At 50.9% G+C, this 27,600-nt stretch overlaps 1 protein-coding gene across 10 annotated transcripts in view; it reads right to left on the bottom strand.

The window, feature by feature from the left end:
- adgrl2b.1 (adhesion G protein-coupled receptor L2b, tandem duplicate 1) overlaps positions 1-17,113 on the bottom strand; it is a 61,032-nt gene extending 43,919 nt beyond the window's left edge. For all 10 annotated transcript variants that reach the window (XM_028975857.1, XM_028975862.1, XM_028975858.1 and 7 more), the window contains exons 1-2: positions 16,776-17,113; positions 6,873-7,081 (exon numbers count right to left, since the gene is read on the bottom strand). In XM_028975857.1, the coding sequence (XP_028831690.1) occupies positions 6,873-6,948 (76 nt within the window). In that variant the 5' untranslated portion in view covers positions 6,949-7,081; positions 16,776-17,113. The remainder of the gene's footprint in view (positions 1-6,872; positions 7,082-16,775) is intronic.
- Between the last annotated feature and the right edge of the window lie 10,487 nt (positions 17,114-27,600).

The raw sequence follows: 27,600 nt of genomic DNA, 5'->3' as shown, positions 1-27,600 counted from the left end.
CACACCCCACCCCAGGCCGGCCCGGCCCTCGCCGCGGCTACGGCGCCAATCAGGCCATCTACACCTGGGGAGGGGCCGCACGCGGCGAGGAAAATGACACGTTACCCGTCACCGTTCCCTCTCTTCCCGCCTGTTCTCATCTCGCCTCCTATTTCTGCCGTGAAAACACACACAGACACACACACACACACACACGCAGCTGCTTTCCAACAAATTTCCCGCCTGCACAAGTCATCATGACAATTAACCACACAAATGCACACACATGCAGTTGTTGCTGTCACTTAGTGTCTCATAGTAATGAGTGTGAATTTTTTACATTTTCCTGGCGAAGACATGTAGTGGCCCAATTATGATCTATTATGACTAAACACACACACACACACACACACAGACAGGCAGACGTGACCAAAAATAACTGTAACATTTGTGTAATGTGAAATATGACATTTTGAAGCCTGTACATCTACTAAAATGTACTACAGATGTGGGAAGGGGAGAGTCTGAAGTTGAAACAGAAATAAGACTCTCAGCAGAGAGTCCCCCAATCTCCAGATCTGTGGAGACTTAAATGTCACCTCTGTGGTTCGGGATTTAAGGAGGCGCTAAACGCATCCCTCAACATTTTGTCCAGGAAGCGCTCGGTGACAAGGCCCAGAGGCATTCCACCTTTATCTCCACAGCCTCCCGTCCAGGTCGACTTAAAAACAGCGTGACCTTGCAACCCCCCTACAAAAAAAAAAAAGTCAATAGGCAGACGAGGCAGAGCCGCCGATAAGGGATCTCTTCATTGGAGACCTCGGTGACAGACGGCTTCCTGTCCCCTGCTTGATAAGTCTTCGTGCCCTGCGCACTCCAAAGGTGAAAATTCGACACGCAGGGGTCAGCGGCAAACAAACACATTCTTTATGTTCCAAATTTGCACTATATTTCCCCTCGGCCCAGCGCCAATTTCCCGCAGAGTGACGGCAACACGGCTTATCAGTGAGCCCGTACCAGGCCAAGCGTGGCATTCCGTTCATGGAACACAAAACACGGACACACACTCACTTTATCAACATTCATATATATATTTTACATTTACGGCATTTATCAGATGCCCTTATCCAGAGCGACTTACAATCAGTATTTACAGGGACAGTCCCCCCCTGGAGACACTCAGGGTTAAGTATCTTGCTCAGGGACACAATGTTAGTAAGTGGGGTTTGAACCTGGGTCTTCTGGATCATAGGTGAGTCTGTTACCCACTAGGCTACTACCACCCGTGTGTGTGTGTGTGTGTGTGTGTGTGTGTGTGTGTGTGTGTATATATATATATATATATATATGGTTCTAACTCTTGCATTTGAATTTAGAACAATCATAAATAATAAAAACAAAAATAGTTTAACTGGGAAAATAGATTAAGGGAATAAAACCTAGGGTAAATGCAAGAGTTAGAACCATATATATATATATATATATATATATATATATATATATATATATATATATATATAGACACACACACACACACACACACACACACACACACACAAATAGCCTAGTGGGTAACACACTCGCCATGAACCAGAAGACCCAGGTTCGAAACCCACTTACTACCATTGTGTCCCTGAGCAAGACACTTAACCCTAAGTGGAAGACTATAACTACTGTAATGTAATTACTGTAATGCTGTAAATGTAAATATAAAACCGGTAGGTGCCAAACGGCACCCGAAATTGGCGGGCCTCGGGTTTCGATTTAAACAGAGACAGATCGGCGAGGCTACGGGACAGCTCGCGTTCCCAAGCTCGAAAAGCTTGGACACTTGGGTAGTCTTCTGTGTTTCGTAACTGCCGCCTCACAAGTGGCACGAGAGCCCGCCGCCGCCGCCAGCCCGTCCTGACAAACTGATTACAGTTAAAAGCTTCCACCACAGATGAAACGTATGGCTTTGTCATAACAGCTGTCAGCCGGCTGAACCGCAGGACGGAGCGTCCCGACTCGGCGGCGTGCATTAAGGCGGAGTGTTCATTTATTACCGCGCCCGCTAATCCAGCTGCGAGAGGCGCCGCAGGTGATGCGTCCGTTCGTCACCGACGTCTGTCTGGCGGAGAAGACGTAAGCGCCGAACGAGAGCTCAGCACCGGCAACTCTCAAATTGCTCTAATTCCGCACGTCTTATCGCCATCTGCAAAATAAGCCTATTTAAGTTAAAACGGTGTGTGTGTATGTGTGTGTGTGTGTGTGTGTGATACCTAAGGACACTCGATCATCCGAATGGCTGACAGTTACAGACGCGCCGCGAGGAGGGTCGAGCTGAAGCCGAGCCTCTGTCCCGCCGCTCTTGACATTTGATGCGTATTTGGCATCTTGATTGGCGCCGATTGTGAAGATTTGATGGCTGATGCGAGCGGTGAAAGGCGTGTTTAACTAAAAGCACAGAATTAGACTGGAGACGAGCGTGACGTTCTCAAAATATTTGCGCCATTTCTCCCACCGGCTCCTGCCTACGTGAAATGACAGGAATTTCGGAACGTTTGCCGATACCGTCTCTGGCCGCTGCGGGCTGCCTGGCAACGTGCACCCTCATTCCCGGGCACCCCGGTGAAAACAAGGCTCCCCTGGCACCGTCCCCGCCCCGCCCGCGCGTCCGTCACGGCCAGACGGCGGGAGCGGTGATAAGGCCTTTCTTGTTTCATGGATGATTTCCGCTCGGGCGGCGCGGCACAAGAGACGGATAAATCATATCGCCGTGTGCTTTCTCTCGACGCGCACTTTTCATCACTCATCGGCGAATCTCCCGCGGCGGCGAGGTGATAATTCGCGATAGCCCTGCCTCGGACCCCTACGATTCCGACGGAAAAAAAAAAAAAAAAAAAAAAACAAGTAGAGAAGCAACAGAAGTAAACTGAGCGGAACAGCGGATGACAGGATGGCCATTTGCAACCGAGGACAGAAGCGAGGCGAGGACGGAATGACAGTCTGATTCGCAATTTCGTCAAAACAACGGGGACAATCCACCGAGCACATGCCAACGCTTCAGGATCACTCCCTATCGTTTGGAAAGGTGTGTGTGTGTGGGTGTGTGTGGCTTCCCCTGCATGAAGTGGCATTTTCAGTAGCTGGAAAGCTGGGCCGGTTCGTAAGAAGACAGGAAATGCCTGTTAAACCACACCCCCCCTCTCCAAACGCGAAGGAAAACAAAGCCAAACATCTCCGGGGGGACAGAGCGAACGGCGACGGAGGACGTCCAGGCCCATCCCTGTCTGCCGGGCGGGTCGTTGGCTTTTTACTTTCTGTTGGCTTCAGAGCATCTCCTGCCCGCCATTTACTCCACCAAATAAACCACGAGGCCTAATCCGCCCCCCCCGTTGAAGGTAATGCCGCCCATTACTGGAAGTTGGCAGGTGGAGACATGCGCCCGAGTCCCGCTTCCACAGACCAGGCCGAACGCAGCGATCGCAAACTTTCCACAAGTGCCGAGGCCGGTGCGCAACCCGCGGTGGGTGTGGCGTGACAGATTACCGGCGGGCGGTGTAACCTGCTCTGAATGGTAAGCGCGGGGCGTCGCTGATTCATTATGGATGATGAATGTGGCGGGCCCATGATGTATTATGGATGTATTTCTTAGTGCCACTCTTCGCCACTAACGTTCTCAGGACGCCACCAGGCCTTCAGTCATACATCACTGTCTGTAGAGCGGGAAAAAGCCAACGTCTCGGAATGCGGTTCATTAGGGGAGGGCCGTGTAGCTTCAAATATTTCAAAGACTTATTATATGCTCTAAAATGCTCTTCAATTTATGGTCATTTTGAAGTTATTTTCCGTTAAACCAAAAACACGAAGTGAGTTATGATAGAAAATTTTACAAAATTAATAACAGACTCGACTCACTAGTTATTTCACTAAGATAATTGAAAAAGGGTTTTGTAATATTTTGGAAGACTGACCTGCATTCGTGAACACAGAATCCATAGGAATTCAAGACTAACTGTTGCTTCTAAGGTTCCTCTTTTACATGTATGCAGATATTCCATAATTAACAGTCCTTTACAACATGAACAATGTCTGGAAAAGAGTTTTAATCGATTAGACGTGGGGCGATTCACTGGAAAAATTAAACCAAGACAGAATTTCTGTAAGACTTGCTCTTTTACTTGTCCTAGTATTTAAGTTTGGTACTCAAATATGTGGAACATCATTTATTTCAATGTATTTTAAAAAAGAACTGAAGGTTTGGCAGACATTTGAAACATGGTTACCTCTCACAATATAAAGTTTTTACAAATATCAAAGAAATTCAAGGCGAATTATTATCATAACACAGACATTCAATGTTCAGTTTAAATATTTTATATTGAATAGTGCATATTAATACAATGCACCACATTTTGACTATTAGTACTGGCTTTATATTGAACTACTCCCACAGTAGTAAGCAGTGACAAGTACTACACGCATGTCACACTTGACCACTAGTTATGGGGACAAATAAACTTGTGTTATCAAAATGTCCCATGCATCACATAGACAATTGTCCTGTTGCGTTCTGTCAAAAAAAAAAAGAAAAAGAAATCGCACATGAGCACGGTATTTGGAATTAATCAGAAAAGCACATTTATAATATAATTATAAGCTATGTCAAATTTTGATTTTTTTTTTTTTATTATTTCTGCCCCATCCCAGTCATACCGAACTCCTATTCGATTTCAACCTCGACTCACCACTGGAGGTAGACATGCCTGATCATGGTTATAGCAACACAGTGCTTTTTAGTGGCTATTAAAAATCTGGCATATCTGCGTGAGCAGGGGCCAGGCCTCCTGTTCACTACTCACTGCGGTTTTACATTCTGACTCCGTCTCCTAAACAAAATGGTCACCTTCCTCACATTCCTCACAGCTCTTTCAGCGAACTGTTAATGACTCTGCTGAAGGACGCAAAAAATGTTTACATGTCTCTTTGTTCTTGAAATAGTCACCGAAATACGTCGATTGCCCCGCGGCCAAGAGGAAACCAACAACGACAGAAAAAGAAAAAAAAAAAAAGTTCATTAAACGCGCGGGGCGGCTGATTAAAAAGCCGTATCGTCCACCGCAGAGCGAGAGATAATTAAGAGAGGGGGGCCGTTTGGAGGCCGCCATCGGAAAAGTGGTGACAAATGGGAGCTTGTGGAGGGGGCGGGGTGGAAGGTGCGTGGATAAGACGCTGTTTTCAGGGAAACCCACACACATTCCGCTATTGACGGATGGGCGCAGCGTTCATTCATGGAGTGGGGAGCGTTCACGTCGGGTGAAACCCAACACCTTGACTCTCCGCATACCGAAGGGCCTACTTACAAAAACATTCTCAGGCCAAACCGCCTGCCAGATGAAATCTGCGGCCCATTTTCCATAAGCGGTCCCCCCCCCCCCCCCCAAAAAAAAAAAGACAATTCAGCAAGCCTACGGTGTATCAGCTTGAAAATCTGCCAGGTCTGCCGAGCACCAATCAATTTCCAGCGTCATTCAAACAACGGCAGAAACAGAAAAAGTGCAAATGGCGTAAAGCGGCAACAGAAATCAGGATGAGGCGTAATCAATGTTTGGCGCATGGCGGCGTGTGATTAAATCCGCAGAACCGGGCCGGGGCGCAGAAGCGGCGATGATTGTCATTATACCGACGAACCCAGATCAGCGGTTTCGGCGGGGCGCGCAGACTACACTTGTAATTGTGACCAAACATGCTAATCAAAGGGAAAGAGCCAAATTTAAAAAGCACACACACACACAACACACCCTAAAGAGAAAAGTCCCTGCAGAGCTGGGAAAAGCGGTGGCGCCATGCCTGAGTTCTCCACTAATGTGTAGCTTACAGTAAAAACAATCGACAACAAGCAGGATTTCATCAGCGAAAATGTTCATACGGTATCTGTTGCTGAGTTACATCAGTCACGTTCCAAAAGGGGAAAAAAAATCCACCCACTGATCCATCAGTTCATGCCACGGATATAAAAAAAAAAAAAAGAAGAATAAATGCACTGAAATGAGAAACGTTCGGAATCGTAAACCTGCTTTTAATTGAGATGTGAGCCAAAGAATCAAAATCAAATTGTGAGGTTACATCGCGGACCCCTATTGGTACTTTGCGAAACGTCAGTGGTGCATCGGACATCATGAACATCATGCTGGCCAATAAGCATGATCATTTTGGGGCGGTGGTGGCCTAGCGGTTAAGAAAGCGGAACCGTAATCAGAAGGTTGCCGGTTCGAGTCCCGATCTCCTGAGCAAAGTACCGTCTCTAGCCTGTCACGGCTGCCCACTGCTCACCAAGGGTGATGGTAAAAAGCAAACCACTTTCAAACGGCAGCTCAAGATCTTCCTCTTTAGAGAATATTTAGATTAACTTGTAACTTATTGATTAACTTATTGTCTTACTTATGTATAGAAACTACAACAGAGTGAATAAAAAGTTTGTATTCATAGTTGAGGGTCCTAGTGATCCAGAACTGATCACTTCATCAATGGTAACATGGAAGCATGTTGTAAGTCGCTCTGGATAAGGGCGTCTGCCAAATGCCTTAAATGCAAATGCAGAGGGCACATTTTGTTGTCAACGTGTGCTGTGCTGCAGTGTCTCACAATGACAATCACTTCACTTTCAAGCGATGTGAAGTAAATGAAAAGCGGGATTCTGCTCACGCTTTTTTAGACCTCGTAAAAAAAGAACGGGGCAACCGGTCCCTGGAGGAAGTAGTGGAGACATGGACGTGGAGACATGAGTCACACCCTCAATACATCTTCAATAAACACCACAGATTCAAGAACATGCCGCCAATACCAACTTTACTCGACTGTGCGTACGGTACAGGAACCAAACAAGGTAAAAAAAGCCCATCTGTCCATACCTTCTGAACACTGGAGCAGGGCGAGTGCCAGCAGGAACCAGTGGAGACATGGACACCTGCCCAGGACTCTGGCCATCTTCTTGATCGGTTCGGGCACCGTCCAGGCGCTGCCCGCTCGCTGTGGATCTCTTCTCAGCGCAAACTCCCGGCCAAAGGCGTACGTCAGCGACCGGTAATCCTCTGCGGCTCGCCGCCAAACATCCTTTCATCTGAAAGAGGTCAGAGGTCGCTTGTTAATGACGTTCTGTATGAAAAATTGACTACATCAAGCACGGCTTCACATTCTTGGGGGTTTCCGTTATTTTCATCTTATCACAATAAACGTAGCTGTATTTACTAGGTGTGTTATAATCGACACATCGAAACGCAGACGTGGACGATTCTGCAATGTAGAGCACAGGTTGGAGTTCGGCCTCGTCCACATGGATGTTCGAACCGAACGGCGTACGCGTTTAGTTGGATGGGGCGGTGGTGGCCTAGCAGTTAAGGAAGCGGCCTCGTAATCAGAAGGTTGCCGGTTCGAGTCCCGATCCGCCAAGGTGCCACTGAGCAAAGCACCGTCCCCACACACTGCTCCCCGGGCGCCTGTCATGGCTGCCCACTGCTCACTCAGGGTGATGGTTAAATGCAGAGGACAAATTTCACTTTGTGCACCGTGCTGTGCTGCTGTGTATCACATATCACTTCAGTTTATAGTTGACATCATCCGCAGTAGAGAACTACAAACACGCCACCGATTCCAAGCGTACTCGACTGTGTGTCCCACCTCCTTATTCCTTTCTTTTTTTTATCTGAGTTCGGAGGAAATAAAGCGTATTTTGGACTGCAAACAAAACAAAAAAAACGCTAACATACTGAACCCTCACATCCAACCCACACGGGCTGATAATGAGCAGAGACCGTATCAGCGGAATCAGACGCAGAGACGTATTTTGTCTACGAAACGTTAAAAACAAACAAGTCGGTAATTGTTTTGGCCCGAGAAGCGAATTGTGGCGTCTGCTTCGTCCCCCGGCGGGTCGACATAGTAACTCACAGCGAGCGGCAGAGGGGGCGGAGAACGCGGGACGGCCTGCGCCTTCTTACTAACCGCGCGGCGTTCCCGTAGCGCGCAACCTCTGCCCGTTTAAGGTGACCGGAGTCGGAATGCCGGAGGTCGACGGGCGGGGCGGCGCACCGGTATTCGTTAAAAATGAGTAATTATAAACGGACACGTTCCCCGAAGATGCGAAAGGTCACGTGCTCACAGCCCCACAAAAGGCCGAAGTAAATGTGCACCATCTACACACACACACACACACACACACACACAACAGCCTCCCCAGCTCATCATGTGAAGAGCCCCATGTCAGCCATCCTGATTATTTTATAATTAACCAAAAATGAGTGCCGGAGCTCTTAGCTCAGATTGCTCTCAAAGCGCCGCAAACGCAGCGGAGATATTTTTAGCAAGTGGAGAAAAAAAAAAGAAAAGAGAAAAGAAAAGAACGAAAAAGAAAAGGAACTTGGATCCAAACACTGAAGGCCTGTTCATTAGCATACAGAAGAGTAATTTAAATTGCCTTCGTGAATTCGGCCCGTAAGTGGCGCGGCGCGTGGCGGGAGACCGTTTTCTTCTCAGAGCTGCCTAAAGGAGCCCGCCGGGTCCCTCGCCGCGGCGGAACAGAACCTGGCGAGGGCGCCCGGGTTTCCCGCGCCGGGCCCCGCGAGGGCCAAGCCCTTACCGGGGTGACACCGAAAGGGCCAGCGGCACACAAACACCGCGCCGATTTCACCCCGCCCCGGCTTCCCGCCGCCTGCCCCCCGGAGGTGAGCGTTTATCAAAGCGGGAGTTCAAAGGTCGGCATCCCCCGGGCCGGCCAGGCTTTCGCTGTGCCGGGTTCCTCCGGCCGAGGCGTTCGGGTAATTGCTGGTGACGGACACGAGCTGGAGGAGAATCCAGGGCCGGCCAGGCCCGCGTCCGCTCTGCGCCGTCCGGCTTCAGGCGCAGGAGCCAAACCTTATCATCCCTCTAAACGCCGTTTTGTTTGGCAGATTTCAGACTGGATTTGGTCCAACTCAAAATAAAAGGATTAGCCGATTAGCATTAAGGAGCTTTCAGCCCCCCACCGCCGCCGCCATTCCTGGAGGACTCGTCACCATTTTACTACGGCGCCGTGGCACAACATTCATATTGCAATATGAATTGAACCATAGACGGTAAACGGTATACACTGCGGTATATAATTTGATAAGAGAATTTAAACGGACTCTGTTTTTGGAAGGGTACCGTGTCCATGGCAAAGTCACCGCAGAAGGGAGACGTATAATGGGGCAGAGGTGGCCTAGCGGTTAAGGCGCCTGTCATGGCTGCCCACTGCTCACCAAGGGTGATGGTTAAATACAGAGGACACATTTCGTTGAGTCACCGTGTGCTGTGCTGCATCACAATGACAATCCCTTCAATTAAAAAAAAAAAAAGGTGGACATTCTGGCACCCCCATAAGGCCACTGAAATACCGGGCGTTCGTATGACACGAGTGATTCTATTACATTTTGAGCACTTTCTGTATTCGGTCGTAGAGAATAACACTATGATTGTTCATATTTTATCATGCCACCCCTCCAGGATTTTGTGATATTTAAAATCCCAATGACCACCAAACAGGACCGGCCAGGTCGTTTCCACGCGCATGGACCGGCGTATTCGACAGAATCGACCTTCTCTTTTTTTGGAAACTCGAATTTCGGACTGCGGAAACCCTGCCGTGACCTCGGCACTCTCGGCCTAAACTAACGCCTCGTGCTGCACGTAAGCGTTATTTCAGACAGGTGACGCGACGTTGCCATATCAAAACCTCTCCCGTTGGCAAATTTATATTGCATACCGTTCATAAGGAGGAGCACCTTCTCATTACAGGATGTTAAGCCGTGGTTGACCCAACATTATCCGTACACGCCGTCCATCCGTCGTTTTCTGGGCGTGGGGCGCCGGTGTTGCCAAACCTTTTAATAAAAGGCGGCTCCCCACCTCCCAGCAGAGTGACGATAATCACAACCACGCGCCGACATCGGCGTTCGGCCCGCCGTTCGGCGTGGCTACAGACGTAATCACGATCGTACATCGTCCCCTTCCTTCCTCTCGCTTGTCACCCGAGACTCGGCCGTTTGCCAGGAGGGGAGCGAGGAGTGACTGCAGCTGCTCCTCCTCTCTCGCCCTCCGACTCGGGAAGACAAAGTTGTCATCAGAGCGGCGCGTGGAGAACGTTACTCCGCCGCCTCGTTTTCCCTGCTTATCTAAAGCAGCGCGAGCTTTTAAACGGCAAAGGCGGGCAATTAAAATACCATTAAAATAAATGGGTGGGAGAAGGCAGGCGGTAAACCTCGGCATGAAATATGACGGCGTCTGAACGAACCCGATCCGTCGCCAGGAGCCGCTGGCTGTAGCGCCCGGAGCCGAAAAAAGAAAAGGAGTCCCGGCTCCTGAATGGACGGGGCAGAAGAGAAGGGCGAGAAGAATAGGGGAGGGAGGAGGAAAAAGAGGGGCCGCCGCGGCCACTGTGGGAGATTGACAGCTTCTGAGTATCGCTTGACCCCTCGGGGTTCGCCCCGGCGTATTCTCCACGAGCTTAAAGCCGGACAAAATAAAGAGCAAGAATGTTAATTTATTTTCAATTGTCAGCGCCTTGGATGGGGGGGGGGGGTAATAACGAATGCATCCATACATGCATTTTAAGCGAGGGGGGGGGGGGACAAAGCTCGATGTAAAGAAGCAGCATAAGAAGCCGAAACATCTGTGACGCCGGCGATCCCAGTTCCACGGAGCCCGGTTAATTACGGCGGCGTGAAAGCCTCCGGTACATCTGGGAGGACGAGGCATCTGAAATTAGCATCTTAAAGAAGAGGATGTTGTATTGACAGACTTGAAGGAGCGGGCTGATTATCCGCAAGACAAAAGGCCAAGGGGGGGGGGGGGGGGGGTTGGTGGGCCGGGGCATGGAGAAGATCTCCTTGGATACGCCCCGCATTCCCATTCAGGACCTTTCAGAGTCGTGCCCCCCACCCCCGACAACGGCGTCCTTCCCCCCGCAAGGATATTATGCCGTTCTCGCGGCTCCCGCGGCTCCACGGAAACGTTGGGCGCCGAGCGGCGCGGGCAGGTGTTTACCCAGCACTCCTCCACCGGAGTTTCACACAATCTCCTGATACAAATGTCACCGGGTGACCGGCCCGGGCCGAACTTTGGCCGCGCCGATTACTCTCAATCAGGCGGGGACTGCATCAGCTCCCAGATGCCATCACGCCATCGTCCGGCCACCAACCCTGTCCCCTGCAGCTCGTTACCGTGGCGCACCCATGCCGGCTGCGTGGTGACCGGTGCCACGGACGCTCCTGGGTGTTAATGAGCGGCGGTCCTCGCCGGCGGCGGGCCTTCGGATGGAGATTATTTAAATGTCACATTCATTTCCGGGAAAAATGCTTCTCCCAGGCGCAGAACGGCGGCGTCTGTGCTCCCGCCTCCGTGTTCACGTTGTCTCGACGGCCCCTCGGCTCCCACCACTCCGTTCTCCGGCGCGTATTCCGAATCGCAAATTAGGGGAGAATATTGCGGCCGGCTCGACAGCCCCGCTTGTGTTTACCGCGGATGGGATAAGGCGGGGGGGGCTTGTGATCCCCCTCCGGGGGGGGGGGAGGAGGAAATACCCTCAAAGGACCCGCCAGGAGCACAGATCAGTTGTTCACCGACGGCCGTGGTTATTTTTATACACCTGCCGCGCCGCCATCATGCACGTTACGAACCGACCTTTCAATTAGAACGAGGCATTAACAGACATCGGCGGAGCCCAGATGTCTTTTACGGCGGCGAAGGTGTAATGACAACAGGACAAAGACCAGTTCGGCTCGCGGTGGCATCGCCTCGGGAAAAGCAGCTAAGAGGATCGGCCGAGCCGGTCCGACCAGTTTCCCATGTTCCCCCCCGGTATTTATAACCCTGCGGTTTTCATGGAGCCGAGAGAAAGCGGGATTGGCCCGAGCGCGTTCCCCAACCGCAGGCGCGGCGAGAGCTCCGCCAGCGGGCCCCCTGAACCGGACGGGTGGGAATAATCTTCCCTCCGACCCGGAGAGCGCCAGCGCCGGCACCAGAAGTACGAGGGAACGTGCGAATGTTGGAATATATTCCCGGCTTTCTGCCGACACTTGGCTTCGCTCAGTCTCCGGCTAACCCGCCAACGGCTGAGGACGCAGACTTCTATTTTCTATCCTCTCGTACACACCGTCCTCCTCCTCCTCCGGCGGGTGTTGATGTAGCATCTCAGGGCGAAAGACGCGGCGGCAGAGAGAGTTAAAAGGCCCGGCCTGTCCCACCCGCAGAAACAAGGCCATCAATAATTCACCGTCTACGGCAAGCATTATCTAACAGCCGGATAAAAATTTTAGCGCGGCGAGTGACACACACACACACACACACACACACAGCGGCCTGCAGGGTGCACGGAAAAGGGGGGACACTGGCAGGACGGATGTGGAGTCACCGCTTCCCTGATGTCCATTCATCAGGACATACTAGTTTCTGAAGCGAGAGCAGTGAGTAAAATGAATAAAAACCGACGGTATTTAAATTTACTACAATTTAGTAGAATACAAAATGTATATGTAATACTGGGGGGGGGGCAGTTTAACACCGGATTTCTCATATAGAGGAATCATTTAAATCGTATTTTTTCAAAGGGCTATGTTTGAATGAAGGACACCTCGGCCTTGACATGAATCTCCACGGTCATTTTTGAAAATCTGAATTCTGCCGGTCGCACTTCAGTCGGAAATATAAAAGACTGCGTCGAGAAATAAAGATTCATGTCAGCGCTCTAAAACGATTGTGGATGCAACACCACAAATTTTTGTTTTACTGCACCATTCATGGATGGAAGGACATTTTTCAGTTTACGGCAAACATGAATTATATATAATTAGGGCAAAATAGTCAATAATAGTGAATCGTCGTGACTGTGGTGCGTATGGTGATGTATCACGCTGTAACAACTCTGGTATAATTACAATAGTAATTACAATAGTAAAACGTCCACGCCTTCATTTTTGGAGGATTTTGAGAAATATAATCAGTGCCAAAACATTGCAATTGCCTTCAAATTCGACAGGTCAACGGGGGAAAAAAAAAAAAAAAACAGCAGATTCAGATTTTCCTCTTTTTTTTTTTTTTTTCTACACAGCAATTTTTGGAAAAAAATTCGATAACCATCATGATTGCCAAAACACCGCAATTGCCTGCAAATTCCCCCGCTCCACGGCGTATGAATGTAATAACCCAGCACGGGGGGGCCTTAATGTCACTGTTTACACACACAAGAGGGCGGCTCGTCTGTATCGTCAGAAGAAGGCGCGGCCTATTAGCCGAGTAATCGGTCACACGTCCCCTCTGCGCGTTGGGGTGGGGGGCTTCACCTGAGCTTTCCAATTAAAACCCCACGCGATCAAGCAATCCCGATCCCCCTCGCCAAACTCCGTTCCGGGTACCGTCTGCCGGGCCGACTGCGCCGGGCTGAGCGGCGGGCCGCTCTTCAGACGGAACAAATCAGCGCCAATCAGGGCGCTGGCGGAGGGAGGGGGAATTAGCCGAGGCTTGTTTTGATTTTTTTTCTTCTTCTTCTTCTCCTCCTTCATTAGCATCGGATTGTAAAAAGGGCCGGTTCCACCTGCAGCCGGGAGTGTGCGGCCACGCCCCTGCTGCGGCCTCGTAATCCCTCACGCTCCTCGGGAGGGCGCGGCAATCAGGGCCGTTTCATCCGGCAATCTCCATCCCGATCGCGCCGAGCCCGGCTAAATGCCCGTCGGGCGAACGGCGGAGATCTCGCTGATGATTCATAAACACTCGGCTTTTCCGCAGCTTTTCCCAGGGGCCTCTGTCATTAGAACGGGGTCCCTAATTGCCTGCGCAAAATGCACCGATTTAATCTGCGCGGCCTACACGCCACGGCGCCGCTGAGGTGGTGGGGACGCGGCGAAGACGCCGCGGAGCAGGGACTAATCTGCTACGGTACCGTGCGAGGACGCTGACGTGGGGGTATCGGGCGACCAGGCCCGGGCCTTTTTTACGCGCCGGGGCTGCCAGCACGGGGCCAAGGACCATTCAAGGACCTTCTGATGATATCCCATCACATCCAGTGCATAAAAAAGACATGCATCACGGTCGGAGCGCGCCGCAGCGCGCCGATCGATGGCCCTGGGGGAGTCTGACCGTCTTCAAGCAGCCGATATCCATCACAGCCCCATCACCGCTGACACTTTATACACTGCGGGCCGGAGCGATCGCGCCGCTATCGGTTATCAGGACAGTTTTAAAAAAGAAAAGCCCTGCCTGTCCCCACTAATGGGAAACTCGACTGTATTATTAGGGGTGCGTGTAGACAAGGATCTCAGGATGCGATACGCAGCACGATACATGGGTCACGGTACGATCGCATCACGATACAGTGCGGTGTTCTACCGTTCGCTGAAAATGTCAAAAACAGACCTGAAATACAAGACGCCATGATCGCATTCCGTTACTTATTCAGCCAAAACAACATTTTGGACTGAATTTGTATATAAAACCACATAAAATATCTCGACTTGTAACCCGCTCGTTTAAAAAAGTATTTCGAACGAGTCTAACACTAAGACACGCACACACACTCACAAAAAAAATAAAAATGATATCGACTAGCACTTAACAGTTCCCCTGCATGTTCTGTTCTTGACAAGTTGGGCCTTATTTTTGCAACTCAAAATCTGTAGAAACCGAGAATCGCCGGTGTAAGTCGCCTTGGATAAAAGCGTCTGCCAAGTACAGTAAAGTAAAGTAAAGATATTTCAAATTTCAACTTTATTCGTCCCCAAGGGGCAATTTAGAAGGCACAGTGCAGCAGCTCACGTATAACGCTTGACACAATACACACAGCATACGCCGCACAATAAAGTTTTCCTTGTGTTGCGCTACGAACAGCGATAATTTGCGACGATATATTGCTGCATCGATATTGTATTTCAACCGTTCAAACCGAGCCTGCTGAGCTCTTCTGCAAAATTCATAACTAAACACACACACACACACACACACACACAGACAGAGTCAGGCTTCTGAGATTCACGCTTTGTACTCTGCGTTCAGGTAACAGGCATCCTCCTCCCCGGTGCCAGGGATGAAGTGTATTATCGGCCCGGCCCGCCGAAGCCTCCGCTGCTGTCCTCTCGCGCTAATGGCGACCATTTGTTGCCAGAGAGAAACCCGCAGGGCAGTCAAGACGTCTCGCAGGTCAACGCTAATCCCCTGATGTACGGAAACGGGCGACCCGAGCCCATTCATCACCGCCCGCGCCGTTAACGGGGGCCCGCCGGACCCCGAGACGGCCATCACTGGAACGCAGCGGCTCCGGCGGCGCGTGTTTAAAGGACAGCGGCGGGGCGAGGACAAAGCTGACCCTGGGGACGGAGTGGGCGGGGCGTACCTGCTGCGGCGCCTCACCTACCGACGGAGGGACGGGGAGAAAGAACGCGCCCCGCGCGCCTTCCTCGGCCTTCGCCCCCCCGAGCCGCCCTTCAGCTCCCTTCCCCATTTGTGGCACGCAGGTCGTCGGGGAAACGGGGAGAGACAGCTGTCAAACCGACCTGCGCTGACTGAGTCTGGCAGGTGAGGTGTCTTTTCTCACACACACACACACACACACACACACACACACGCACGAGAGTGTATTCCAAAAGCGCTGTCCCACCAGTGCACCCCACAAAATCCTTCTTCCACAAGCAGGCCGTGGCGAATGGAGGGGACATCGCACCCCCTCGGCCCCTCGGCATTTTTAAAAGTCTGAATTGAGTTTATCGGCTAATAATTTTGGCAAATAAATAATAAATGGGTGAACTCGCGTTGCATTTCCCGCGTCTAAACAGACAGCTCGGCTCACGATGATATCTCGCCGTCGCCGCGTAGGCACGTTTCGTGATAAAAGGCGTGTTCTGGGTTTACGTGGTCGTTTTATGTAGATCTTAAAGAGCGTAAAATCCACTTCTTGCACCCGGGAGTCCTCGGTCTGGCCCGTCCGGCCTGCCTGAAGCAAAATGGACCATTTATTTTACCCGACGTGGCCCCGTACGGCCAGTTCCTTTGGTCTTTCACAGTTATTTTCCTGCTAAGACTGAAAATGCACAGCCTGACCATTTTTTAAATGTCCAACTGATTATTTTATTCTCAGTTTCTTTCCTCATTTTGAATTGTAACTCTTTTTTTCTTCTTCTTCTTCTTTTTTATCCACAATATAACGCGGTTTATAGTTCCAGGCCGTGAAATAATGGTCGCTTTTTAGTTCTCCGGTCTGGACGCCGGACCGGTTCTGTTCTGCTCCCTCCCTCCCTCCCTCCGTTCAGCTGCGGACGCTTTGATGTGGAAATCGGCGCTGGGAATCACACCCGACAGAAGAAGGGAAAAGAGAGTGAGAGAGAGAGATATAGAGAGAGATATATATATATATATATAGAGAGAGAGAGAGAGAGAGAGAGAAACGGGCCGAACGGGCGCGGGAGCGCGCCGCCGACGCCGGAACAGAGTCGCGTTTGTGGCCCGGCGCGTCCCCGTCCCCGTCCCCCCCCCCGGTGTACGCCAGATGCCACCAGGGTCCCCGACGCCGACCGGTGACGGAACTCGTCCTGCTGAATAATCCATCCAGCCGTGTGAATTATGGATGCGCAGTAAAACGATCCGATGATGTTCCTGCAGTTGTTCGGGGCGCCCCGACCCCCCCAAACTCACGCACGAAACGCTCACGCACGCCGCGCTGCGCGCTTAAAAAAAAAAAAAAGAATAAAAATGAAAAGGAATAAAAGAATTAAAAGAGCGCGGATCCGGGCTCAACTTTCGGGCTCGGAAACACTTACGAACTGTCGGCGTCCTCCACTCGGCGCGGGGCACAAAGAGCCGCCCGCTCACGTCGCGGGTCCCCGTCCGAGTCCGCGGAGCTCCATCCCACGGGCCCGCCTTGCGCGCCGCCGAACCGCTCACGTCCGCGCCGGTTCAGATCGCATCCGCAGCCCGAGACGCGTCCCCCGGCGCCCGGCGGCGTGTCCGTGTCGGCGCGTCCGTCCGCGAAGCAGGAGTCGAGCGGGAGCACAAGAACTTGGGAGCGCGGCTCCATGCACTGCGCGGCGGCAGCGGCGGCGGAACGGCTCGCAGACCGGAGCCCCGGCGTCTCTCTGCAGCAGCTGGCGGCGCGGGCCTCGCCCAAAACCCGGAGCGGAGTCCGAGCCGCCGCGGATCGGGACTCAATCCAGCAGTTTCACAAACAGCAGCAGCGCTCCCGCCTCTCCCTCTCTCTCTCTCTCTCTCTCTCTCCCACACACACACACACACACACACACACACACTCACACGTAATCTTCTTTAAAACACATACCAGAGCCCACTCGAGCAAACGTTTATAAAGCATTTATAGACACGCGGTGAGTGATGGAGGAGACCTGCTCTTGGCAGGCCGTTCTCAGGAGGAGAGAAGACAATAATGATAATCAGAAATCACAAATTCTCCTGATATCGAACCCCTGGCAATTGCCTGTCTACCCGTGAAGGGGGTGTTCTGGCTGGACACTGAGAGATGGGCTTTTGTGATCACAGATGTGACAAAAATACCAAAAGAACACACACAGGCTGCTGCTGGCGTGGGAGAGGATTATGAAAAGATGGCCTGAAGCTGCTCGGACGGTCGGGATTAAAAGCCAGAGGCATGTATCTGCTCATGTACACCACGTGTAGACACGACGTACATTTCCCCCCCTCTCCTGATCTACGGGTCTTAATCAAACACACACAGAAAAAAAAAGAACAGTGTACTGCAGAAGATTCATTTCCTGCAGGTCAGTAGGTTCAGATGCACGTGGCTTTAATAGAAATGGAGGAGGGAACGCAAGACTCCGGCGGTGGCGGCAAATGGGAATGTGGGTCAGATTCTCCAGGTGGAAAGTTTAGGATTAGCGTGCGGAGCTCTCCAGTTTGCCCGGGCATAATTTTGCATAAATAAGAATAGCGGAGTAAGGGAGAACATGTGCAAGTCGGGTGTGATCCGGCCCTGGGAGAAGCCATGTTTATGGATGAAGGGGCGCAGGCCTGAAATTGCCGCCGCGGGTATTTATGGCTTCCTCGTTTGTGGTCGGCGGCCGCTCTTCGCGTGGCACGTGAGCAGATGTGGGCGAGCGGTGCGTTTCAGGTGTGTGTACGGTCTGCTGCTGCTGCTGCCCCGCTCGTCTGGTCTAGATAACGGCTCCGCGGACGGCCCGAAATTCGGGCTCTGACCTCAATATTTCATACAGTTACGTCAGTAGCGGGTTCTCCTGTCGTGGGCCTGGCCGGGCGTTACTCCTACAGCTGAGGCGCCTAAACGTATCAAAGCCACACGCACCGATTTGATTCTGGGTTACAGACCATTAAATTTATAGTATTTACCAGACGCCCTTATCCAGAGCGACTTACAATCAGTGTCTTACAGTGACTTACAATTAAGTGTCTCTCTCAGGGACACAATGGTAAATTGGGCTTGGACCTGTGACTTTGTCATTCTCTGGATAAGAGCCTAGATAAGCTAGGCTTATAGGGTGGTAGTAGCCTAGTGGGTAACACACTCAAATCCCACTTACTACCATTGTGTCCCTGAGCAAGACACTTAACCCTAATTAGCTCCAGGGGGGGGACTGTCCCTGTAACTACTGACTGTAAGTCGCTCTGGATAAGGGCGTCTGGTAAATGCTGTAAATGTAAATGTTAGAATCAATGCACCGCGGCCAAAGTTGAACTTGTAATGAAAGCGTGCTGGTGTTCGGTCCGCCTCTTCAAAACACACACACACGCGCACACAAAGCGGGAATGGAGGAAATGCTGATCTTATCAGTCTCTGAGTGTCCAGAGAGCTACAACATGACATTATCATTATAACATGGCATTATAGGGGCAGTGGTGGCCTAGCGGTTGCGCAAGCGGTTCGAATCCCGATCCGCCAAGTTGCCACTGAGGTGCCACTGAGCAAAGCACCGTCCCCACACACTGCTCCCGGGCACCTGTCATGGCTGCCCACTGCTCACCAAGGCTGATGGTGGGTGGTGGTAGCCTAGTGGGTAACACCCTCGCCTATGAACCACAAGACTCAGGTTCAAACCCCACCTACTACCATTGTGTCCCTGAGCAAGACACTTAACCCTAAGTTGCTACAGGAGGGACGCCTTGAGCACAGCTCACTGTTTTTTCATGCGAGGCAGCACATGCGGCTCAAATCGCTGTTTTTTAAGAAGAAGCGCAAACCTCGCGGCGAGATCAGCACAAGCTGCGTTCGGTCTGAGAACAATTGTAGATTTGTTCCAATGACGCCACGCGCTCCTCTGACGCCATGGACGGCTGAACCGGGCGTTTTCTGCCGTCTGTGGCGTCAGGTGAGCGTGGACTTAACACCGACCGTTTTTCTGCTCATTCTAGCAAATCAAAGTGTCCACGCGGGTGTACGAGACCTTAACTCTTGTATTTAAAATAAAGTGAACGTGAAGTGATTGTGCTTATGATACACAGCAGCACAGCACACGGCGCACACAGTGAAATGTGTCCTCTGCATTTAACCCATCACCCTTGGTGAGCAGTGGGCAGCCATGACAGGCGCCACGGGGAGTGTGGGGACGGCCTTCTGATTACGGGGCCGCTTCCTTAACCGCCAGGCCACCACTGCCATCGTACGAAATGTAGAAAACGCATGGGATGCATCGATAATCGAGGCGCTTATAATCGAATAAAATCGTGGTTGTCTAACCTCGATACCAGACAGGCGTGCCGAACGGGGAGGGCCTCGGCCCGGCCGCTTAATGCTGACGGACGCTCAGCCAACTCCACAAACGGAGTGAAATGTCGCACAGCCGCTCGGCGTAACTACAAAGTCAAGAACGGCGCAGCATGGCGGCGCTGTCAGCGTGTCAGCCGGCCTCGCCTTCCGAAAAAGAAAAACGGCGCGGCGATTTATAGCGACTCTCTCCGCCCCGCGGTCCCTCCTCTCCATTCTTTCTCCTTTATTTCTTCTCATACATGCGCAGTCCTTTCAAACACGTTGTTTTCAGAACGGAGGGAAGGAGGAAAAAAAAAACCCTCACAAAGGACTGTGGGCCATTTCGGCGGAGCTCCGCGCGGCTAATAAGAGGGCGCCGGAGAGTGTTGTGGTGAAAGATGTCTCGAGTCATTATTCTGCGGCTTTGCTTATTAAGTTCAAAAGCGACAGATTTGAAAGTCAGTTCAGTGTGAGAAAGGAAAAAGACTTTTGAAAATGTGTCGGAGAAAAAAAAAAAAAAAAAACAGTCCAACGTGACTAACGCGGACTGTCTGGAACTGACTGGTCCCGAAATAAAAAAAAGGAGTCTCCGGCGAGGCCGTCCATCATGCGCCGGCGCTCTGTTTTAACTGCGATGCGAACAAAGGGCTCGCCCTGAAATATCCGCAGCCACGCCAGCGGAATTCTGCTGGCGTGACACGCCACGGAAGACGGGGAGAAGCCCGGCCCGACGTTCTCGCATTGTCGTCATTGTGTGGATGTGTGCGGCGTGGTGGAGCAGGAGGGTGGAGGTAGCTCTGGCACTCCCCCCCCCCCCCCCCACCCCGTCTTTGTGCAGAGACACAGCTCAAATGGAAACAGATGCTGATCGCTGGCGTCCCGGCGGGGAAAAGAAAGGGGGAGAGAGAGAGAGAGACGGAGGAGAGGAAAATAGATTTACAGCGTCTGATAATTTGGTTCCTCCGTGGCTGACCTCCCAATTTGCCTCAGCGTGCTGCGATCACAGAATCTCTTTGGGCATCCGTAAAGGTAAGACGAATGGAGGCCAAGAGTCCCCGCGTCCTGCTCCCGGGTCAAGGGTCAAGCGTGGACGGTGTTCCAGCGGGACACATGGAAGCACAGCCCATCGCAGAGGTCCTCGCCTCTCAGGAAACAATCGGGAATTTGTGTTAGGGTGGTAGTAGCCTAGTGGGTAACACACTCGCCTGTGAACCAGAAGACCCGGGTTCGAATCCCACTTACTACCATTATGTCCCTGAGCAAGACACTTAACCCTAAGTTGCTCCAGTCCCTGTAACTACTGGTTGTAAGTCGCTCTGGATTAGGGCGCCTGATAAATGCTGTAAATGTAAATGTGTTGTTGGTGAAATGTGAAGTGCGCATGGTTGTGAAATGTTTGATATGCAGGGGCTCCTGATATAACGACTGTGTGCATGATGTTAATAAGAACGTCAGATTCCTCCTGGTTGTCTTCGCGAAGGCCCCATGACGTGACTCGATGCCTCCTTCCCGATCCTCACACGGGGCTCGGCGGGCACCTGCGCACATCTGCACACATCTGTCTGCCTCCCAGTCCTTCTTTGTGAACCCCATCTGCTCAGCGGAGATGCTGAGGGGTCATTTATTTCTCCTTCAGCTGGGCTCGAACACAAATACGAATGCACCCCGCAGGTTGTTCATCAGCTAACTCGTCTGCTCCGAGGACACGGTTGCCGGGCCGCTTTACAGAGAATTTCACTTTCAAATCATCATCCGACTCCCTACTGCACCCGCTTCGGCCCGTTTTATTATTTCCTGTTAAAGTGTGTGCGCTTGTGTGTGTGTGTGTGTGTGTGTTTGTGCATCCGAAAATAGCGCCTCCAAATGAACCATTTGTTACTAGTGAATTATTTTACGAAAGGAAACGCTCTCGCTGCTGCCTCGGACTCCTCTGCATTTCAAGTGAGTGGACGTGTCAAAGGGCGCATTTCTCTGCTCGCTGCCAGTGAAATAAAAGGAGCTGAATAAGTAGTTTAACCTGATTGGTTGACCTACTTAATCTAATCCCTGAGGGAGGGGCTGCAGATTTCTCTGTGTCCTCACAGTTAGAGGCCAAATAAATACGTCGTTCAACATAAGTTTGCATTTCATAGACATTGATCATGCATTTCAACATTTTATTTATGCAATAACGACAACAAGATTTTGGTCATTTCGACATTTTTCATAACAGCACGGTAATGAATGTGTATTTTGTCAGGATGCTTATTTCCACGCCGATTGAAAACATTACATGCTGCTTGAAATGGCACATGATGGGATCAAAACATATGCAAGTGGAAAGTTTAAATTGAAATTTAAGGCATACAAGCAGCTTCCACCCTGACTGCAGACATGAGTGCGGTAGACTGATGAGCAAATGAACAGCTTATCCGGATCATGGCGAGTCTCACATTTACGGCCCTACAAACACATACTGTTCAAATAATACTCAGAATTAATGACAATTATTTGCTAAATTATTTCCAAGCCAAAAGTCACCGGGTTTGCATCATGACGCACAGAGACTTGGTGGAAAAACAGATTTATTTTTTTTAGCTTAAAAGTTATTTTGATATCATCATGTGTGTCTAAGCTGGGTAATTGCAAAGTGTCACACAATTTGTATGTACAGCATGTTCTATGCAGCATTCTCACAGCCATTTGGATTTCGGTTTATTTAGTGATACAGAATAAATGTGGGTCGTTGAAAAAGAGGCTCAAAAGTCAAAGGTTAACAAAATGTTGGAGAAGGTGAAAAGGTTAAGGCGGTCATTAAAGGAGCTGGGTGGGGGTGCACCACACATTTCTGTTTGGTTGGAGGCTCTGCAGAGGGTTGACACGAGGCTTAGTGCATCTCCCAGCACTGTGATGGTTGCCTTGTGTTATGTCCCCGCTAATGAAATGAAGATGTTAGTGGCTAGATTTGTGTGATCTTTCATTTTCTACCCTCGCTTCATCCCGTGCCCGGCGGGCTTTCGGGAAGCATGGACAAACAATCCGACGGGAAAGTCTCAGCAAAAAAGTTCACTTGTTCCTGCGCAACTTCGGCACGCCAATGTGTTCAGACTAGAGTCGACTTCAGCGCATCACCCCAGGCTGTGTCTCTATGTAATATTAATTTCAAGGGAGAGAGATTGCATTGTATCGATAAGAATGAAACATGCACAAGAGTCGCGAAATGTCTGCGGCGGATATCAAAAGTGTACAAAACCCGAACGGAATGTCAGATTTCATTCATGTTCAGCTGTGGGTTCGCTGTGGCCCTCAAGGGCCGTTTACTGCAGCGTTTGAAAACCGGCAAAAACTGGATTTTGAATACAAATCAAGAAAGCCCTTTAAAAACCAACACTGTTTAAGTGCATTGCAGTTGGAAACAAAACAAAATTCATTTGCCTGGACTTCTCTGCATCTGTGACCAGCACCTCCAAAGCTGTCCTGCCAATGAAATCCTCCCAGATCATTCTGCTGTTTTTATTTACATTTATATTTACGGCATTTATCAGACGCCCTTATCCAGAGCGACTTACATTCAGTAGTTACAGGGACAGTCCCCCCCCCTGGAGACACTCAGGGTTAAGTGTCTTGCTCAGGGACATAATGGTAGTAAGTGGGATTTGGACCTGGGTCTTCTGGTTCATAGGCGAGTGTGTTACCCACTAGGCTACTAGCACCAGATCATTCTGATACCATCCAAGTAACCTCTCCTCTTCATTTAGTATTTACCAGAAGGTCCAGAAACAGCGAAAATCAGATGAATATTTTATATTTTATAATGGTTTAATGTTTGCGCTTGAAAGATGTTTAAAATATCATGTCGGAGACCATGCCTGCAGTGAGATCATTTTGCCTGCAGTGAAGATCAACAAATTGCTCCATTTTGAAATGGCCGCTGAAGAATATCATAGCGGGATTCTATTTTCGGGGGGGATGAGACGTCACTGTCGCCGAGGCTAAATGAGCGAAGGCTTCTCCAGCCACGCTGGCTGCTCCCGGCGTGATAAGGAGGTGCCATTTGGTGCCGCGCACCTGGATCCCGTGGCCGGCGAGCCCCGAGCGGCTCCCATTAGCGGCGCTTTTCAGTGAGAGGCGTCCCCTCTCGGCGTGCCGTATCCGCACGCGTGGCCTTTTCACCGGAGGAGACATGTTTCATATTCTGGGCTGATAGGGCTCCTCGCTCCTTCTCTGCGGAGGAGGGGGACGACGGCGCTTGATGTGGAAAGCAGAGCCGCCGTGGTGTTGCAGGCCCGGTTCAAGCCAGACGCGGAAGAAGGTTTGTATATTAAATATGCCATTCCCCGCCGGCGCTCTCTCAGAACCGAGCCGCTTTCCGGCGTGGCTGGTGCGTGAGTGCGCGCGTGTGGATGAAGTGTGAGTGGACGAGGCCGCATATGACACCCCCCCCCCCCCACCGTGTGGCGTAGCCGCCCTTCATTCTAGCGCATTAGCGTCCATGCTAAAGCGTTCCTGTCAGGCACTCAGGCCCGGGCCAGACTGTTAGGCCAATGGCGGACCACGAGACAACAATAAAATGTTCGGCTCAAAAGTGTCCACCCCTCACCAGGCGCCAGGCTGTCTGACACAGACTGAAATTGATTCTTAATCGGGTTTGTATGGACCGAGACCCCGCTGCCATGCGGGACGAGGCAGAGTGGACTCGGTCGGTTCTGTCTTCAGCGAAAGAACTAACGCAATAAGCAGAAGAACATCTCGCGTCTCTGCGTGTGTGTGTGTGTGTGTGTGTGTGTGTGTGGAAAATACATGTGCGCGCAAATGAGATATTTTTCCGAAGTAAAAAAAATAAAAAAATGTTCTCCCCGGGCTGGGCCACCACTCCGACACGGTTTTAGCGGAAAGCGTCTGATTTTTAAGCGGTGTCATTACTCATGTGCGGTCAGCACCAGTTGCCGTTAACCAGCTGTGGAGCTAAATTTCCCTGGGATGGAAGGGGGTGGCGGGGGTGCGACTCGTCCTTTCTGGCAGCCATAAATCATGCAGGAATGCGGGCCGCGGTCCGGAGCGGCGCGGCCGTCCTGAAGGTGCTTCTCCCCCTCCCGCCTCCGACATTCCGCCCTATCTCCGAGCTCGCGCGGCGGCCCGGTCACGGTTAAAAAGAGGCAGGAGCTGAGACCTGGTACACCCCTCATCTTCTTCGAGGTCATATTCCCCCCCCCGACGCGCCGCTCACAGAAGAAGCTTGTTAACTGTACCGGCAGAGGCCGGACACCGTTCCCACAATGCCTCATTCAGGAGGATCTGCAGTGGATTAGATCCCATCGCTGGGCCTCGTCTGGTCTCAATTTCACAGATTTTATTCAGCGTTGGGCATGTGGGTGCTTCTCGTTACTGTCTCTCTTTCAATGGCAGCCTGCACTGAAACACGAGAACAGAGAAACGGCTGCGGTGCACCACATAAAGCTAATAAACATAATAATAGTGATCACGATAATAACGATAATTGTAATAACGTGCTAAATAATAGTCATTTTCCATTTTTACTAGACTAGCTTCACTCTTACCATTTTACTTATTAAAGTGGAAGTGTCTTTATTCAATTTCTCGGTTGGAGAGAGAGTCATTCTTCTCCAGCACGACTCCCCCCGGGGACGTTACTTGGATGAAACTGGCTGCCTCGCACCCCAAAGGAGCGACGCGGCAGAGTAACACCTCCTGTCCCCTGCACCAGTCACACGCTCGCCAAGGGCCCCGCCCCCAAGCTACAGGAACGCCGCAGAAGAAAAGCGGCGAGAGAAGCAAGTGGGCGTGGCCAGCCCTCCACCCCTGGGGTGGTCCTCATAGCTTTCCCCAGGGTGGCCCAGTGACATGCGCACAGATACACACACACACACACACACACACACACAGTGCTTCTATTCCAGGACAGGAATCACAAGTTTTAAAAAAAGAGTCTGAGAGGTGTCGTAAAACCCCTGGTGGTCTTCACTCCACCACCAGACCACACTCCGGACTGGTCAGGGCAGTGATCTTCACCTCACCAGCGTAAGCCCAGCCTCTCGGATCTTTTTGCGCTTATTCCATTCGATTGGCAGCTGCAAGGTCCTCTAGCTTCTCCAGCTCCAGTTCTCCAGCAGGTTGAGGGCACCAGCACTGAATATGTCGGGTCGCTTCCGGTGAGCTGGATTTCACCGCAGCATTGTTATAGCCGGACGTGAACACGCCGCGGCCAATCGGCAGAGGGATAGAAACCTCCTTTTTTGTCAGTTTCTTGAGTGTTTACACCATGAGCTCCAATCCTTTTGGCGGACGAAGTGAAACAAGAAGGGAAACAGAGACATTCCCTCGTTTATTGTCTTCTCCAGACAGCAGAAGAGTAGTGAGGCCAAGATGAACCCGCCCAGCGGCGAGTATTTTACTTAAGCAGCGAACCGCACACTGTTTAGCACACAGACAATTAGTCGGGGGAACAAAAGACAGGGCCCCGCCAAATCCGATTCCTGCCGACCTGCCCGCTGAAAAGGACGCTCTCATGTTGTCCAGCTGAAGCGGCTCGGTCGCCAGGCCGCGCTCGGACGCTCTGTTTACAATTCTCCACACTTTGCCTCGGACCACCGCAGCCCGGAACAATTTCGCATTCGCTCGGCCAGCCTTCTGCGCCCCGCGCTCTCGCGGAAAATTGCTGTTATTTCCCAGAAATAAGCTGAGCTCAAACTGTCACTTTCTATTACCAATTGTGTGCAACGCTCCCCCTGTTTTACTTCTAATTGGAGTGAATAGCGTTTCTTTTTGTGGACGTGATGCGGTCCCAGCCTCTGTTTTTCTTACGAACCATCCCCTCATTTACCAGCCAAGACCGCCATGCCATCCACTGCATTCCTGGGACCTTTTAACATTTTAAGTAATTTAAAGTCATTTCTGGGATGAAAAAAAACATTTTTTTTTGACAGATATGAAGTTAAGTGGATGGCAGGTGAGATTCGGACCTTGTGGTGGTTATCAGTCAGATGCAATTAACAAATAAAACGATTAAAATCGTTCGGGGGGGGCAGAGAGTCGCAGCACCTCGCAAATAAGAATTGCAGAACTACGCAGAAACCAGTTCAAGTGGAAGATGTGTTTTTTTTGTGGAAGACTGAAAATCTAAAGCATATGGCAGCAGTAGAGGAAAAGCCCTGTACAGGATATGAAGGTTATTATTTTTTTTGTTGTGCATTCCTCCGCTGAATGTGCTATCTGCAAGTTTCCTCAATTTCTTTCTCTGTTTTGACATTCTCCGTTTTTGAAGTTCTGTTTTCTTCCTCTTCTTCTTCTTCTTCTTCTTCTTCTTCAGTGTTTTACAGCATTCCAACCCAAAACCAGATCGCCTTTATTTTAACAGGAAAGCCTCTTCTGTTGTGTGACTGGGAGCAGACAGGCCCTGCCAGATTTGGGGCCTGTTGTGGTCCAGGAGAACAGCACCATGGGGAATGGCAGAAAAATCTCGCTCCGGTTTCAGCTGGAAATGGCGTTTCATCCTGGGGAGAAATTTCCCTTTCCAATATTTCAAATCAGTTCGAGTTTATTCCATGGCCACTCAGAAGGTAATCCCCTCCTCCCGGGGTAAGAGGAGACCAAAATTCCAGGGCTGCACCGGCTGGAAATGGGTCTCCACCATGCAGCTTACAGTCAAGATCTTTATTCACTCTGCGCCCGGTACTTAACGACATCTTGTTAGACAGATCAGCGTGGTTAGGTGATCCAACCGGAGGTCGCCTTAGGAGCGGTGCTGCCATAGCGGGAGATGACCCCGGCTGTAAACCAGCTGACCCGCAGAGTCATAGATCTAAAGCCCAATTACCACCCTGAGCCCCAGAGCCAGACACTAAACCCTGAAATGCTCCAGCGGGACCGTGCCTGCAATTAGTAAACGCGTTAGAGACTGTACCCATGAATGGCCG

The sequence above is a fragment of the Denticeps clupeoides genome, chromosome 4 (assembly GCF_900700375.1).
Source record: "Denticeps clupeoides chromosome 4, fDenClu1.1, whole genome shotgun sequence".
Lineage (NCBI taxonomy): Eukaryota > Metazoa > Chordata > Actinopteri > Clupeiformes > Denticipitidae > Denticeps > Denticeps clupeoides.
Note: the sequence above shows the minus strand (reverse complement) of the source record. Positions and strands in the feature narration are given on the sequence as shown.